At 42.3% G+C, this 17864-nt stretch overlaps 1 protein-coding gene across 2 annotated transcripts in view; it reads right to left on the bottom strand.

Moving 5' to 3' along the window:
- Positions 1–1279: 1279 nt before the first annotated feature.
- rasgrf1 (Ras protein specific guanine nucleotide releasing factor 1) overlaps positions 1280–17864 on the bottom strand; it is a 39960-nt gene continuing 23375 nt past the window's right edge. The window contains exons 10-27 of one of the 2 annotated variants that reach the window (XM_048257621.1): positions 17001–17161; positions 16011–16074; positions 15461–15603; positions 14859–14941; positions 14130–14402; positions 11755–12131; positions 11162–11281; positions 9184–9354; positions 8710–8816; positions 8304–8416; positions 8106–8166; positions 7651–7754; positions 4025–4109; positions 3699–3896; positions 3209–3288; positions 2668–2785; positions 2503–2571; positions 1280–2361 (exon numbers count right to left, since the gene is read on the bottom strand). In XM_048257621.1, the coding sequence (XP_048113578.1) occupies positions 2269–2361; positions 2503–2571; positions 2668–2785; positions 3209–3288; positions 3699–3896; positions 4025–4109; positions 7651–7754; positions 8106–8166; positions 8304–8416; positions 8710–8816; positions 9184–9354; positions 11162–11281; positions 11755–12131; positions 14130–14402; positions 14859–14941; positions 15461–15603; positions 16011–16074; positions 17001–17161 (2420 nt within the window). In that variant the 3' untranslated portion in view covers positions 1280–2268. The remainder of the gene's footprint in view (positions 2362–2502; positions 2572–2667; positions 2786–3208; positions 3289–3698; positions 3897–4024; positions 4110–7650; positions 7755–8105; positions 8167–8303; positions 8417–8709; positions 8817–9183; positions 9355–11161; positions 11282–11754; positions 12132–14129; positions 14403–14858; positions 14942–15460; positions 15604–16010; positions 16075–17000; positions 17162–17864) is intronic. The other variant, XM_048257622.1, reaches the window with a different exon arrangement.

Here is a 17864-nt window from a genome sequence, read left to right as displayed (position 1 = left end):
TATTGTTGTCGATTATGTAGTAAGTAATGAGTAGCCTAGGCTACAGGTCAGGCGGTGATTTTCAAATCCTTGTGCGTGTAGGCTACTGTTTCACTTTCGTTCTTATGTCAAGTCAATTTTTCTTTCTTATGTGGCCAAGTCGCGCCAGGCTTATTCAAAACACAATTGGCTATTCCCCCTTGTAATTAATGTTCTGCATGATCATTTTTCAGAAAACACACCCGGACACAAAATCCCCCTGAGATAGAATAGATTTATTAGCAAGAGGTAATAAGGAAACATACAATAGTTATTTTAAATATTTTTTTCTTACAAAACTGGAAATAGTTTCTCAAGCCGTGGAAATAAACTTAAGGGTTGAAAGATAATTCTCATACCACTGGGTATTGCTAACAGCAAAACGTTTGTTTGTATGTTTATATATCATTTATAAGAGTATGTGCACGTAGATGTGTATACAGTATGTATATATTTATATATATATTTCTATATATATGTGTCATTTCAAAGAGTCTGGCTGATACAGTGTTGCATGCCTGCCACATGAGCGTTGTGTGTGTTCTAGACTGTACATTGTAAAAATACATACAAATATTCACAGAATAAGCACTACATTACTATATTCCTGCTAAGAGAGTGATTATAGACAGGATTACAGTATATGCAAAACACTTTGAAGTTGTCATCTACCTCTAGATCATGGTTGAAAATCACAAATCATAGCATTTGAGTGTATAAGCTTAGGATATGCTTTAAAGAGGTGTGCTTTACAGGGGTACACATTAAGAAATATGTAGGGCTACATGTCCAAAATATACAGAATACATCTTTGTTTGGTGATTTGATAGCATTTGTACAAAATACTTTTTTTTTTTTCATTTTCTGTTAAGGATGCAGAATCCTTTTTCCCTTATTCTAAGACTACAAAAATAGCCTTTGTTTTGCTGCAGGCGAAGCAGTTCATTCCCTTAGTTTTGATCATACTCTTAAACGACAATGCATTTTACAAAGTGGTATACAGTCACGTTCCACAATCACTGGAACAGCAAGAAGGACATAGATTGTCTTTTTATTATACAATAGCTAGATAACTTTTTTGATGGAGAGATACAGATTGGCCCAAACAATGACTCTGGATTGAGTGCATTTGCATTAATTAATGTCTATGTATTTATCTATCCTCTTTTGGTGCTCCTCTAGAGAAGGCCCACATAGGTAAGAAATAAAGTGAGCAAATCAATGGTAAAAAACGATTTTACATCTAGGCCCAATATTTGAAAAAAAAAAAAAAAAACTGTCAAAAAGACACATCTATTTATTTACTGCAGCATATTTTACTCCCTTTGGTGATCATCAGTAAAACCAGGTGAAAGATCTCATGCAACTGCACTGACAGCTGTCCCCTTTAAACAAACAATTTCATCTTAAACATAAGAGATCAGATGGGGATTTGGACATCAGCATTTTGAATTTTACATTGCTCACATTAAGAGACAGCATGCTAATATGTGGGTATGCCCGAATGTTTGACTACCCATGGAGGCCAGATGTCTTAGGTGGAGAATGATTTCAAGGGCCTCTCTGAAATTAGTAGGTTTAGTTCATGACCAAACAAACAAAGGAATTAACCTTTTAAAGTTGTTTGAAGGCCTGTAGCTCTCAAATGTTGTACAATATCCAGTTGTTTCTCTTTGTGCTATGGGCAACTTCATCAGAGCATAGCATTGCTACATTGGATGCAAATACACACATAACAGTTATCCTCTGCTCCATAGACGGGCCTTGCGGTCATATGACCATGCAGGAAGTGCAAACATTCACTTCAGGTAAAGGCGTAGATCAATTTAGGTTGTAACATGTGGATTTATTCTTTTACCAGTCTAAAGTCTAAATCTGCAACTGCCATAACTGTAAAAACCTAGAGTCTAATATAATTTTGCTTTGTTTTTGTTATACTTTTTTGCTGAGAGAGAGAGAGAGAGAGAGAAATTGTGAGAGAGAGAGATTGAGAGAGAGAGATTGAGAGAGAGAGAGAGAGAGAGAGAGAGAGAGGCATAATATCTTCAACAACAGATGAGACATCAGAGTTACACATTCAAACTGGTAACATCTGGAAATGTTTCCTCTCCCCCCCCCCACATCTTCTAAAACAAGGATACATACAAGAGTAATATGTTGTACATTACCTAACACAAGTTATTGTTTACGCATATGATATAGTTTCTGTACACTGTGTGCGCGTGCAATGAAGGAGCTTCTTCTCCCCCTTCAGTTGGGCACTTTCGGCTCAATTCTGAGAGAGGCTTCATACAGACTCTCTTCATCAAGCACGCAGCTGATATCCAGCAAATACTGAGCCGCCTGCACAAGGGGAAATGAAACTGTCACAAATGGAAACTCTCAAAACTTCCTTAAAATTGACAATGTGTCATGAGTCAGCAGTTTGGACAATTTGTGGTGTCTAACAAAGAATTGCTTCAGAATACTGAAAAAGAACATTACCTTTGGCTGATGGTCAATTTTGTAGGCTGTTTGCTGGAACTGTCTAATTTCTCTGATGATATGTGAGATCTACAAATAAAAGCAAATCATCCATAAGATACTGGCACCTTTTCTCAGCATTTGAAATTAAATTCATTTGTGCATTTATTTTTCCCTTATGCTGACCATTCTCATCTTGGAGAAGTTGACCAGGTTGTCTTCTGTGTAGTTAGGGGTGCCCTCCTCAATGAAGGCCAGATCCGCCAGGTACATACCCAAATATGGCACACAGGGAGGGTCACAGCTGGTAGGGAAATTATTCAGTAAGATATCGGTTATAGGAATTGGATACAAAATGGCAGCTGCTTGACAGTTGAAAGGGAAACAAGGAAACCTGTTTTCCCCCAATTTGCATACCGGTGAAGTTTCACATGTCATACATATTCACACACGGTTGAGAACCACTGCATTGTGAATGTGTCTTTCAGATGAGCTGAATATAACCGCTATTCATAAACATTATCATCACACTGAAGACAGAGAAGAGCATGTCTGGTTTTCCCCTAACTGTGGACTGTGTTAACAATGGTGGGGTTTTTGGCTTAGTTGGGTCTTCCCTTTTTTGATTAGTCAAACAAATCTAACCATTACCCCTAACCACACACACCTAGACTTCTTATGAGCCTATTCTATGGTTGTTTAATCAGACATGAATTGAATCACATACTTCTTCAAAGCTTCCCTCAGGTTCTTGAACCTCCCTTCAGATGAGACCAGCTTCTGTAGCTTGTCAATCACGGCTTTAGTCTGGTGGATGATAGGAACATTTCACACTTGTTAGCAAATCCATCTTAGCATTGGTCTGATATCAGAGGACAGACAAACTTCTTAAACACAAAATATGTCTTGACTGTTTCTGTCATTAGACATCAAACTGCATAAATTATGTATAATTTTGTGCTATGCAATGTTACAGTACATTACAGTGTTACTGATGTTTTTACATATACAGTAAGTAAAACAATCCGGTTTGGTTTCCTTGATATTAGCAATGCAAATTCATGCAAATGTCCATATCACATACAATCATATTCATTTCCATTTGTAAATGTTATGTATGATGCAGAGGGATTTGTCAGCACTATGGATGTAACATGTTGGTCATGATGAACATTTGCATAAAAGTGGGAATTAATATCCATGTCTCCTCTCTTCACCTGCTTGGACACTTTGAGCCAGGTCTTCTTAAGTCGGAAAACAGAGCTGCGGTTGAGTGCGGAGGTGATCTCCAGCACGGCGTTGTAGTTATGGAGACAGCGGCAGATGTCGGCAACTGCCACCCACTTCTCCATCACTGCCACCCGTGAGTTCACATCGTCACAGCGTAGGATCTCTGTGGCAATCAGGTTGCTTATCTTTTTATGATCAACAGAAAAGGAGAGAGGGATTGAGCTTGCTGGGGTAAATGGATTAGAACAATATGTTCACGTGTGTGTGTGTGTGTGTGTGTGTGTGTGTGTGTGACTATGTAGAGTATACTCACATCATTGAAATGCTTTGTAGTTTTCATAATGTAGGGTGTCTTTTCATTCTTATCATTCTTCATCCAGCCCTGCCCAAAGAACTCCCTGCAGGACACAGAATAGTGAAGTCAAAACAATTCGACACAGAATCTCCACTTTAATTGCAGAGTCAGAGAAAGGGAAAATTACATTAAGAGCATTTGCTTTTCTGCAGCAAAGGCTTTCTCATTCATTATTTCAGAACCTATTAAGTTTCAAAATAGAAGGCACTGATCTGGTGTCTAGGGCAGAATGGCAATCCAACGGCCGTCGCTTATACAGGCATACAGTTGGCATGCCCTTGCAGTGATAGTCTACGATTAATATGGAACATGGGCTATAACTAATCAAAGAAAGGGAAATGCACCTCCGTTCACCAAAAAAAAAGATTGCCTGTGGTTGTGCTTCTACAAACATGTTGGCACACAACGTCATTTCTGTCAACTTGACTGAAGTAACCTATGGCGATGTCCATGTTCAGTAGCCTATATTTTCATTGACCCAAGCAGTGAAATGTGATAGGCCTATAATGCGTGGGATAATGTTGATGTCAGTCAGACAAAAGATGGGCCAGGCTTTAGTATTTCTGTTCATCTCAACTATGTTAAGATTGTATGTTAGCAACCAGAAGGAAAAAGTCTGAATTGATGAGATGAAAAGTCTGACCTGGTCTAACTGTGCTCATGTATGTGATAGATGCCATGCACACATCATCCATTTCAACAGAAATTGGTTCTAACATCCCTGCCACTAACAGACTACTCATTTGCATATTTGGTGGAAATGGCACTGTTGCCACTTCCATTTTTTTGTATCCTTGCGCAAAACAGACAGGTTGTTGCCTCCTTATTGAATGACAAAGAATGAGTCGTATTGTCTACTTATCTAGATGTTTGCCCCCACAACTACCAAGTATTTGCAAGGAATAGCTCTGACCCTAGGTTGTAGGCTTTGTATGTACAGTATATGTGCAATGTCTGTTAGTCTTAAAAAGATGAACAGACACTCAAGACCATTTATTGATAGACCCCCATTTACCATAATGGTATATGACGTCCCCGTTGGTTTAGGCTACTTATATGAATCGAGGTACAGTACAAAGCAATCATTAATCAATAAGCAGGGCTGTAGTGGAGTGGGAATAGTGTTTATGCACCTCTAAATTGTGCTTATGCACCTCTAAATTGTGTTTATCCACAACCTACCATTCTTAAGCCATTCTAAATTAAGCTTCAGACACAAAGTTGTAAGTCACCTCTATATTTTCCCATTAGCCTCTATATTTTCCCATTAGCCTATGTTACAAATAAAATTGAGGATGTAATGTCAGATGGATAACTGTTTTTTATTTCATGCATTCTCTGGCATTTAAACACTGAAAATTAGTGACAAGCTCCCTTAGCTCGTCAGCTAGTTAATGTTATAATAATAGTAAGCAACCATAGGAAACCATGTCTGAAATGTAGCCTGAATAAAGTTTAATTTCTCATAAATAGCTCACCAATAAAAAACAATCTTCTGTACAAAGTCAGCGCTCAAGTTATATATTACTTCAAGTTATAACAATCATTTGTTATGTGCACTGAACTTTTCTTTTTTTTAATCCACAGGAAGTAAAATTAAGTTCCTGCAGAAAAAGAACTGACATCAAAAGAAGCACATTGTTCAACTACATCCTCATTTGGATTACTTTTGTAAATGTTATCATTTACACATGATGCTTGTACAGTGTCTATACTGATTTGGAAACTGTAAATGATTTTTTTTATCTTGAATAAGTCTTATAGCAATAAATACTACAAAAAGTTTAAGATTACAACATGACCTGTAAGCAAGGGTTCAAAGTCTTGTTCTCACATCTTTTAAATGGGGAGAAAGATCAAAAGCATTATATCAGAAGGTACCAATTGTTTGCTCCTTTAATTACGTTTGGAATATATAGAGACTGAACTGAGGGTTTGTTTAATGGAATCAGAGGCATCTAATGTCTTGATATCTCAATATTACAACACACTCCAAGAAAGAATTGAACTCATTTGTCAGAGGCAGTGAAAGCTATTTGTTGGCCACAAGATTTTTACAATAAAATGTTTTGCAAGCATATTTGGATTGTTGCTGTTGTACATAAAAGGCAAACATCATGAAGTGTTTGTGCCTAATCAATAAAAGGAATGCAAACAAATAACATTGCAGGGCCGTTCCTTTCAGGAATAGGTGAAAACTTTGAGCAATCATAGTAGAAGAAACAAAAGAATACCAACATGGTGTGCCTGCATTTTGCCAAACTCTAGAAACTAACAAACACACAACTAAGATCACAACTTCAGATCCCTGAGATAATAAAGTCCTAAGAAATAACTGAGCAAGTTTACTCAGAGAGGCTATGATTGGGGCAGTCCTGTACACCTACACACTGAATGCATGTTATTAATTCATTATAGCTAGTCTATCTGTAAGATTTAATATGTCTTACTCTTTATGGTGATTAGGCCATTCTTTCATACTGACTTGTTCTCTCTTTATTGTGATTTTTAAACGTTATAGACTTCAACCCTATTCCTTCTGGAGTCTTTTTAACAATGAATTTAGATTAATGTAGGAATGTGGCCTATGTAGCCTATATCGATGTGGTCAGGATACATATTAGAGCTAGAATGATATGGGATTTTAAAGACCGATATCGACTGTGATATTTGAGGATTTCATAAACAATAAATCAGGCGATATTCTTTTTTAGCAAACACAACGTAAAAATGTGTTCTAATATTTAGCATATTGAAAAGTTCTGATCAAGGTGGGATATTGTGTTTAAATAGGTCTAACTATCTAGTATCCTAATGAAAGGCTCTTATATAAATAATTATTATGAATATTAGCATCAGGTCTTTCAGGTCTCTCAGGCTTGTATCACACTGAAACCGTGACCCATCTAGACAATAGGGGGCGCCTATTCAAAACCTGTCAAAAAGGCAGACAAACGGCCAAAAAGGAGGACACTTTACCTAGGTCTAGACAGAGGGCTAGAATTCCTGACGAATGGTCACCCAAGACAAACAATGCAACCAACATTATTTTACTGTTGGACATAACGATAAGCTGGAAAGACAATATTGGAAATTTAGATGAAGGATGACTATTTGGTTGTCCTTTACTTTTAATTTAAAAATAATTATCGGCCATTATAAACGCAGATACCGATAGATCAGCAAATAGCTTATCAGCACAGCGATTCATCAGTTGGGCTCTAATAAATTTACACTGGTATGCCGTGGTCCACCTTACCTGACCGTTTTGTGGTCCGCTTGATCACAGAATTTATAGTTTACCCACCTCCTTTTTTACCACTACACTCCTGTCAATAATTACATTTTTTGTAAAATCTGACTGACTATTTTGAATGTGATACTTTCACTGGCATAATAATATTGAGAGACTGTATCATAATAGACAGCTAATGAGCATGTGTGCGCGCGAATGCTGGTGGGCAAATTTGGAAGAAAGTCCAATGGCCTTTTTTTAGTCCCAGTCCGTCCCTGCTCGTGTCAGAAGGTGTAAGAGTGCTTCAGAATTTAAGAACATTCCATAAACTCCCCAGAATTCTACTCACTCATACGGGATGACCTTGAACACCAGGTGATCCAGAAGAGTGAGCTGCTCTGCAATCTCCAGTGCAGAGTGGCTCTCGAAGGGCTCTGCCTTCCCTCCCTCCGCCTATGAAAAGAGCAGACACCAAACATCACTTAAACCATAACAACACTCTAACAACAACACTAAAACAGCAAGCTGTTTTAGCTCAATGATCTAGAGAGCAGACAATCTATGTAATATGACATTTATGTGGATCTTGATATTCTTTGTAATCTTTACCAGATGATTAATTAAAATAGGAAATTTCCATGAACTGTATGGATGTAATGTCTGCCTTGGTGGAAATGGTAGACAAGTCAAAATTGCATTTGCTTATATGGCAAATCATCCCAAAACATATGATGGAGGGGGACATTCATATTTACATTGATATTAATCATCTAAATGTACAGTACTCTTTCATGTGAGACTGACCATCTGAATGATCTCATCCAGGGTGATCTGACTGTCACCAGGATCCTCTTGTGTGAGAGTCCTGTGAAGAAACACAGAATCACATGATCAGTAGACATAAAACACATATTTACAGAGCAATAATAATGATAAGGGAGACATCATTCTATGTTTTTGCTTTGCTTTCTACTGAACATTAGTGGTATGTGGACTTGTTACCTTATGATGTTGGCTGCAGCTTTCCTTTCCTGGGTCAGCAGCTCAGGGTCATGCATCACTTCCTCCAGGAAGCTGATGACCTTCATCTTCAGCTCAGTGTTGCTTTCAAAATCCTAGCAAGGACATTTGACAACAGGCACACAAACACAACTTTGACACTTTCTTTAAGCTATATGCATTTTTAACTCAAGGAGCCATTAAGGCCAATTACAAGCCAATGAGTTCATATTAAAGACCACCTTAAATTAAGAAACATTCAGAAACATATCCATGTTACTGGTATCTGGTTATTGTCACCTCTGTATAAAGAAGAACCCTACTATTTTATCTCTTAATATAACCTTAATATTTATCTCTTCTATGTAACATCCCTAAAGCCATTATGTGAATGAATTAGAAACCGTACCTGTGAATGTTTGGACACCCAGTGTCTCAATACATTGAGGACTCTATTGGTTGCTGCTCTCCGTATGACAAACTCCTTGTCACCATTTCTCTGGTCAGTGGGGAATCCTGAGAACAATGGTTCAAACATGAGACATCTTTGGAACAGTTCACCCACACTGTCTGTACATGTCAGACATGTTCATTTATATATATACACTAACAGTGTGTTAACATGCATAATTATAGCCCCGAGTGACGAGTGATTCCTATATGTTTTTACAGACATTTTCTATCTGGGAGTTCTATTCTGTGAGATGTATTTAATATCACTTCATCCTCTTACATTTTAAAACTTCAGATCAATTCCATCCTATTCCAGAAACCTGTGCATTTCCGTAGCCCCTGTGTATGTAGTCTTTGCCTGATATAGATTACAGTCCCTATGGCCAGAGACCTTTGCAGCTACAGTGCTAATCAGATTGCTGGCCGCTACCTGTGCTAGCCAGGGACATGCGGCGGTACTTCTCCTTGGTGGGCGTGCCCTCGTTGGCACCGGCCGTAGCGATGGCGAAGGCAGATGCTGCAGAGAGGGCACTGCGGTTGTTGTCCAGCTCCCGACAGGACGACATCACCATTCCGTTGTTGTAGGAGAAAAGGGAGAACTCTGCAGCAGGAACAGCAAACGCGAAAATAGAAAGAATGTTTTTGCAGGGAATTCAAGTCTAAATTGTACTGAAAACATGTTTCATCAACAGTAACATGGCAAGTGTTTGGCGCATATTTCAAATCTATTTCTTGTATCAAAAGAAGAAAAAGGACATCCACATACTAGAAGCAATACTACCAGGTTCATAAGAGCAGTGTTTTGACCTTTAGCTACAAGGTTTTCATCTCATCTTGAATCTCCCCTGGTAGATTACAGTGCAACACACACACACACACACACAACACACACAAAACATTTATGGAGCAGGCACTATACAGCAGGGTCTCAAGAGATAGCCAGTGACTCTATAAGGGACTGGGCCATGACGTGGCATAGAGCCAAAAGATCCACATCCACATCTCACTGTCGGCTGCTGTCCATCTCTTTTGGAGAGGCGGCATGTGTGATGGAGAAGGGACAGAGATCATCCCATGTAGAAGTAATGGAGGCAGTGACATTAACAGCTGCTGAGGCCGAGTCTCAAATGGTGACCTCTGAAAATGTCACCACTGTCCACAACACCAAACGCTATCTTTAGTGGCAGCTCGAAAAAATCCCTCCTAACAGTTTTGGTGTAGTGGCTCATGATGTCTCCAATCTTATTTACGGTGGAAATTAATGGGCTGATTCATATTTTCCTGCACATTAAAACATCTCCATAATATTCAATTATTTCAGTTATATAAAATCAATACTTATACGGCTATATAAATACTTGGAATTTCAAACTGCTGAGCCAAAGTGTACCTATTGTAATAACTGAAGAAATCAAACAGCTTTCATTTCCACCTGTTTACATGGGGCTTAGTAAGGTTTTTCTGCCTGCAGTATAGACATATCCACCAGGGGGCAACAGGGCCCATACAATTTGTGCACTGGCTTTCACAGCCACTGAGGGAAGATCTTTGATTTTCAAAATGATTGTATCTAAAAATAGCAGCTAGTGCCAGCAATAAAAGTGCTTAAAACACGCACTCTGAAATAATAAAGATGTACTCCAAAACGGATCTGTTTCTGGCTGAGACCGTATTGCTTTTATGCAACACCAATGCTGAATGTGCGCTGCAACCATGCTGCAGTACGCCGTCATAGCCTTTTGCCTTGTGTAGGCAGACACAGTCCAATTTGTTTGCTGCTTTGCGATGTCCGTGACCTCTGACCCCTTGCTGAATTCCGTCAAGAGAAATGGGAAAACGGGCGCAGAGGGAGAGAGAGTGCCGTTGCGATGCACTCACACAACCCCTCAGCCGGGGGCGGAACAGAAAACAGCCACGGTTGCTATGGCGCAAGTTTTCCAAACACCTACTCATGCTTGCTGTGGCGTTTCCCTGCAATCTTCTCCTTTCCCCTCCCTCACAGCAAATGAGATTATACACGAATTGTCTCTCACAGGACTTCCATCACTGCGCACAGAATTAGTTCAAACCTACGTAGATAGATATGCCCAGACAAACACAGCAAAGACACTCTATATACATAACACGGACTGATTCCTTTTTACTAAACCATACTAACAAATCAAATTGTTTATGGGCAATACGTAATTCAACCCTTTTACTATAACAGAAACAACAACCTGCATAGCTTGTATCTCTTTGAAAAGCAGGGCAGAGCTTGTCTGCCATTTTGTGCCATTGATAAATCCTGCCTTTTGGCGGAGAGGCTGGGTGCAGGTGGCCTGTCAGCATGGGATGCAGGTGCTCTTGTTTCATGTCACTGAGCGATAATGACATCGCTGTGGCGTCTGGGACAGAATGTATGCTACCTGAGGAGTTCTTGCATTTCACGTTTTTCGGCGTGGTCGGCGACTTGGTAGGGGACGCCTCGGCTTCGGCTTCGTCGCTCTGGGTCTGGTCGTTGTCGCTCTCCTCCCGTACAGATCCGTCTGCAGAGACATGGAAGCCATAGTTTGAAAGAGCAGCCATCGAGTAAGAGACATAACCCTATGCACCCCTAGTCACTAATGGAATTTGTTCACTGTTCTTTTAACATTTCATTGTGTATTTTAATTCAGTTGATTGATCTGGCTCATTTGAGATCAACAAAAGACACAGGCCTTAAAAGTCTCTAAAAAAGACTTTAAAAGACATTTTTAAAAAAATGTCAACCCTGTTCACAACACCTAACACTATGTTTAGTGGCAGCTTGAAAAATCCCTGCAGTTTTGGTATAGTGGGGTAGTATAATTTGGTATAGTTTTGGTATAGCATAATTTTTTCTCATAAATACTTTTGAGAATTGAGAACACCACTGGAAAACAAACAGCAAAATAAATATTCAAGTCAATCCAAGTGGCATTTTATAACTGGCTTACACTTACTCCCAACTCTCTTGTTCATGAGACCCCTGCTTGCTCACCTTGCTTGCCGTGTGAAGTGGATGATTCCTCAGCCTTGTCCGCCTTGCCCTCGCCCTCGTCCGAGATCTTGCTGGTGATGGTGCTGGACACGTAGAGCTTGTTGATGTCCAGCGTGGTCTTACTGAAGGGTGACATGGTGGAGTACATGCTTGCATAGCCGTTGGAGGAGCAGCTCAGGGCAGCTAGGTCCAGCGCCTTGCCCCCGGTGATGATGGGGATGTTGAGCGAGAGCTTGCGCCGCCGGTTCGGGGATGAGGTCTTGGTGATGGCGAGGGGTGGAGGGGAGGAGAACTTGCGGCTGGCCCGGGGAGACTTGGGGGGCTCCCCATAAAGAAGTTTGTTGTTCTGACTGCTGGCGAAAAACAGCTCCAAAGACCTGGGTGATGGAACAGACAGGTTTGTTGGCTCTATGGAGCATTTTAACCATTTTAGTTCAACTAATGCAGTTCTGACACACAACTGTGCTCTCTTCACACAGTTGTTGTTTTACCTGCATGCATGGTTCAGCAGTGGAAACCTCGCAATTTATACAGGGAGACCAATTACACAGCTATTGTTGCAAGCCCTTAGATTTTCCTTCATTGCACAGAACTTCTCCCTCACAAACGAAGACACACAGACACACACACACACACACACACACACACACACACACACACACACACACACACACACACACATACACACACACACACACCACACAGAACGCAAGAGCCCTTCCCACACGTCATCATGCTTATCCCAGAAATAGCCTCTCTCATGACAGTCTGAGCTGAGCAGAGAGAGAGAAAGAGAGAGAGAGAGAGAGAGAGGGTGGGAGGACGGGAGAACCGGAGAATCAGCAGCTGAACGGGGGTGGCCCTAGGAGAGATCACAGCATCCCCAGCAGTGGGTGCTGCAGCATGCGGGGGTGTGTGGGAGGTCCCCTGCCTGCCAGGAGGAGCACGCGGCCAGGGGGGCCCTGCTGCTGCTGCCGCGTCTCCCCGCTCAACTCCGCTGAGGGGGTGGCCAGCACGGGGGCAGGGGGGGGGGGGTTGTCTATCGGAGGTGGTGGCTAGAAGGAGGCGTGAAAATGTGCCCACTAAATATTTGATGCTTCAGATCCTCTGCAGACGACGGCAAGGGTGGGGTCCTGCCGCAGAGTGGCCGGTTGCTAAGGTGACAGTGACAGAGCCCCGCTGAGATACTCTAGTCAGGAAAGGGGGAGAAGACAGGAGGATATAAGAGGGAGAACTAGAGCAAGAGAAAGAGAAAGAGAGAGAGACAGAGACAGAGACAAAGAGGGGAAAGAGGAAGATTATGAAAGAGGGAGAGCGAGAGAGAGAGAAAGAGAGATAAAAGAGACAGTGAGAGAGACTGGACCCAATTACTGCAGAACACACACACACACACACAACACTGCCACCTCTTTGCAGTCCTTATCACCAGCCCTCCTCCCCCTCAGCCCTCTCTCTCTCTCTCTCTTCCTCCACACACACACACACACACACACACACACACACAGACTTACAGTAAAAACCTGTTACTCTGTGCTGAGAAAATGGAAAATGGAGACTCGGGGGAATACATATGGTTTAGAAAAGCATCCAGCAATGAAAGCATCGGCCAGCAGGACCTGTCAGGCCACTGTGATGCTCTCCCGACCACCCGCAGACCCGTGGAGCAGCCCACCAACACCAACTATCAGCATTCACATCCCATAATAAACCCTACCATTGGCTCACAGTTCAATGTGTCAGATAGTGCTCCAACACAACACACAGGGAGATAAAGAGAAGTTGTTTCCTTTATAGTCGATCATATAAGCAGTTTAAAGTGCTTTGACTAGTTGTTTGTGTCAAATAGAAAGGGTGGTGTACCGGAATGTGCATTGCTACCCTGGTGATGTGATGTGTGTGTGTATGTGTGTGTGTGTGTGTGTGTGTGTGGTGTATCGGTGAGTGTGTGTGTATGTATGTGTATGTGTGTGTAAGAGAGAGTGTATACGTTGGTGTGTGTTTGTGTGTGTGTGTATACACATGTGTATGTGTGTGTGTGTGTGTGTGTGTGTGTGTGTGTGTGTGTGTGTATATACACATGTGTGTGTGTGTGTGTGTGTGTGTGTGTGTGTGTATGTGTGTGTGTGTATACATGTGTGTGTGTGTGTGTGTGTGTGTGTGTGTGTGTGTGTATCGTGTGTGTGTGTGTGTGTGTATACACATGTGTATGTGTGTGTGTGTGTGTGTGTGTGTGTGTGTGTGTGTGTGTGTGTGTGTGTGTGTGTTGTGTGTGTGTGTGTGTGTACATGTGTGTGTGTGTGTGTGTGTGTGTGTGTGTGTGTGTGTGTGTGTGTGTGTGCTGTAAGTGTGCCGTGTTCCTATGCCACTGAGCTCACCGGGCCGGTATGGCGCTGATGGGCCTCTTGTAGATGGTGATGAGCTTGTCGAGGACGACGTCGGCGGTGGTGAAGACCCGGTAGGAGTGGAGGAAGGTGTTGAGGAAGTCGATGGAGAGGAAACGCAGGTCAGTCAGCCTCTCCAGCAGACGCTCCACGCTGGCGTAGCGGATCTGCAGCACCTTGCACGAGTTCATCATCTTGCTGAAGCGGATGTCCACATCGTCGCAGTACAGGCTGGCGTCCGACCTGTTCAGCAGCACAAAGGGCGACCAGCGCGTGGGCACAGGCGTAGATGACAAGGAGACACACACATACACATGCATGCACACACACACACACACACACACACACACACACACACATAAATACGCACACACACACACACACACACACACACACACATACACACACACACACACACACCTGAAACACACTACACACCTGCCACACACACACACACACACACACACACACACACACAAAGACAAACACAGACACCCAAAAGAAATTCATGGATCCACAGAAGTACATATATACATACATACATACATGGTGACAAACAACCACACAAACATACACAAATAAAACAAGATTTTAACACACACACAAACACATGCACACAAACAGGCTTTCACACACAAACCTGCATAACACCACAAACACAATACAGTCAAAATGGTAAACAGCAAAGCATGAGTGGTTTCGGTTAATTCAAGCAGTGCTTACTTGATCATCTGGGGCACAGTGACTTTGGAGTTCTCCTCGAAGGCGTTCATCATCAGGCCATTGCAGCGGATGTTGTCTATACACTGCAGGGGGAAACAGGAGGCGGTGAGGAGAAAGACCGAGTCAGCAACGCAGAAAGAGTTCGAAAGCAGTAAATACATGAAGAATGCGAAAGGAGAGCGCAAGAGATGAGAGAGAAATAACAGAGAAAGGGAGAGAAAAGGGGAAAAAGAGAAAGAGAGAGAATGAAGAGAGGGAGATGTGTAAACAGTTGCTAGACAACACAATTGGGTGATTACTGATGATTACTGGTGATAAATTGTGATGGCTGTTTATTGCCATAGTATTGACCACTCACTGTAGGTTACTGTGTGTGTGTGTTTGTTTGTGTGTCAGGGTTGTGCACAATTCGAATGGCAATTCTGCTTCCTGTTTGCTACCTCAATTGAAATGCAAGTGAAATTCAAGAATATTAATAAGAAATTCAAGAATTTTAATTCAATTCTGGAATTTTGCACAAGCCTGGTGTGTGTGTGTGTGTGTGTGTGTGTGTGTGTGTGTGTGTGTGTGTGTGTGTGTGTGTGTGTTGCATATGGACATACCTGGCTAATGTCACTGGTCCAGGCAGACTTCTCCTGTCTGGAGGAGGCCACTAGAATGACTGTGAAGGCCTGGGTGTCTTTGGGCTCCACCATGATCTTGAAGTCCAAATGCTCCATATCCTGACCAGACTTGTCTGTTTTGACTTCAGAATAAAAGAGCACAATTTACTGTAAATCAGCTGCATGTTTGAAAGATTCATGCTTGTGTCAACTTGAATTACTTAAATTTGTCAGCTTTATGTAAACTTTTTTTGTTCCACTATTTTTACTCAGTCTTAATTGACAGGGCTAGGACCATGGGCATGTAGAATTCTTAAACATACATGCATCCATGCTTACTTTGAGGGCAAAAAACAATCAGAACAGCAGACAAATCAGTAATAACCCTAACTGCAACAAATAAAAATATAATAACTAGTCTTATCACGATCATTTCCCTTTCTGCTGCTGAAACCTTACAGCCCATAAAACATAATCACATCCCTCAGCGTTGTTGTGCAGAGACCTGTGGTCGATGGGATCGGCTCGGAGAGAATAAATGAACACTTACCCTCGTCATCCGTGCCCTCTGGGTCCTCGATCAGTGTGCAGTCGATCAGCGAGACCACCCCGTTCTGCGAGAGCAAAACAGGCATTATAATAAGGCCCAACACGAGGAAACACTGCTATCAAATAATCAATAGAGTAGGCGACACCAGAGGAGCCCTTACAAGGGAATCTCCAGCACAAATTTCGCCCCCAAGGGAAACAGCAGTATAGGATTACTGAAGGATGGCAAATTACAGTGTGTGCTTGTGTGAGTGTGTGTGTGTGTGTGGGTGGGTGGGTTTGGGGGGTGGGGGAGAGGGTGGTTATCACCTCTTTAAGGCCAACATGCCTTTAAAGCAGGCATTGGCTTTAAACAAGTGCACAACAAATTTCTTCGACATCTTTTTCAGGTTAACAATAGCACATCTAAGTTACCCTGGAAATACAGAGTTCTCGCGAGAGCACAATGGAATTGACACTCTGGCAATGAGCAATGATGCACGTTACTTTTACCCCTTGCATCCCGGGGAACCAATCAACCGGGCATTATCTGATATATGCGGGCCACGGGGCGAAGCTAAATTGATGACGACAGCGCTGCAACGTTGGAGGTCAGTAAACATTGGCCGTAGTGTTATCCAATTGTGTCGAAGTCCGGAATCATTCAGAGAAAACATTGGTCTAGTGTTATCCAATTGCGTGCAGTGAGAATTTCAAATGCATTCTTGGTGCCGCCCCTCGAGTTGGGCCATTACATTGATCGTGGCCAAACCCTTAATCTTTCTAGATTACCAGGGTCTGGACTTTCCAGGCTACATCTAAGTTGAAAAAAGACAAAAGTATATGAATTCAATTGTTTAATTATTGAAAATACTCACAATTTATGCAAATATGGAAATAAGTCTTAATGTTATATTTTTTTCCGAATGTACAATCTAATGGGACCGGAATGTTTTGTTTTTTTTGCTGCTAGGGCAACGCACTGGGGGCATGGGGAGGTGTCTAAACCCACCTTAGTGAGATGCAGCTTTCCCCCAGAGCCACGCGTGCAGATGATGAGATGCTTGGAGAAGAGGAAGCACTGCCTCTCCCCTTCCTTCTTCAGGGACAGGGAGCCCAGCCGCCCGCGTGTGATCTTCCCCTTCTCACTCAGGGGCACCTGGATCAGGGATCCTGGAGGAGTGTGCGGGGTGCAGGGGAAACAGACAGAGGCAGAGATTAGATTGGGAGAGGAAGGAGGATTAAGTGTAAAATGAAAACAGGAGTGTGAAAAAGGAAAAGAAGAGATAGATCAAGCTAAAGAAAGAAGGAGTGTGTGTGTGTGTGTGTGTGTGTGTGTGTGTGTGTGTGTGTGTGTGTGTGTGTGTGTGTGTGTGAGAGAGAGAGAGAGATGATTGATGGTTGGGAAGCCCTGAACTCCCTCTTAGCCTGACAGGCAGGAAAGGTAGGGACTTGGTTGCATTTGATCAGTTTCTGTATCAGATCCCGCATCTCTAACTACTCTCTCTGTCTTTCTCACATCCCAGTAAATTCCACAGCGGATCGCTGACATTTGCCATTCCTTCCTCTCCGCCGGACTGACTTGCTTGACTCTAATTACACTTGGCAATGAAAGACTTGGTCGTGTTTGAGCATGCTTCTCACCCCCCATAAGGGTATGATGGGTGTGAGTGTGAGTGTCTGTGTGTGTGTGTGTGTGTGTGTGTGTGTGTGTGTGTGTGTGTGTGTGTGTGTGTGTGGGATGGGTAGGACCCTTGGGGTCTGGCTTTGTATGGGGTCTGAGATTGGGGGAGTGTGTGGTGGGGTGGTGGAGGGTGTGGTGGGGATCGCTGAGCGGGACTTTTGCAGAGGGAGCCGGACACCAAAAGGAAGGCAC

Source organism: Alosa alosa, chromosome 11 (genome assembly GCF_017589495.1).
Source record: "Alosa alosa isolate M-15738 ecotype Scorff River chromosome 11, AALO_Geno_1.1, whole genome shotgun sequence".
NCBI lineage: Eukaryota > Metazoa > Chordata > Actinopteri > Clupeiformes > Clupeidae > Alosa > Alosa alosa.
The sequence above is the reverse complement of the archived record's forward strand: the minus strand, read 5'-3'. Positions and strand labels throughout refer to the sequence as shown.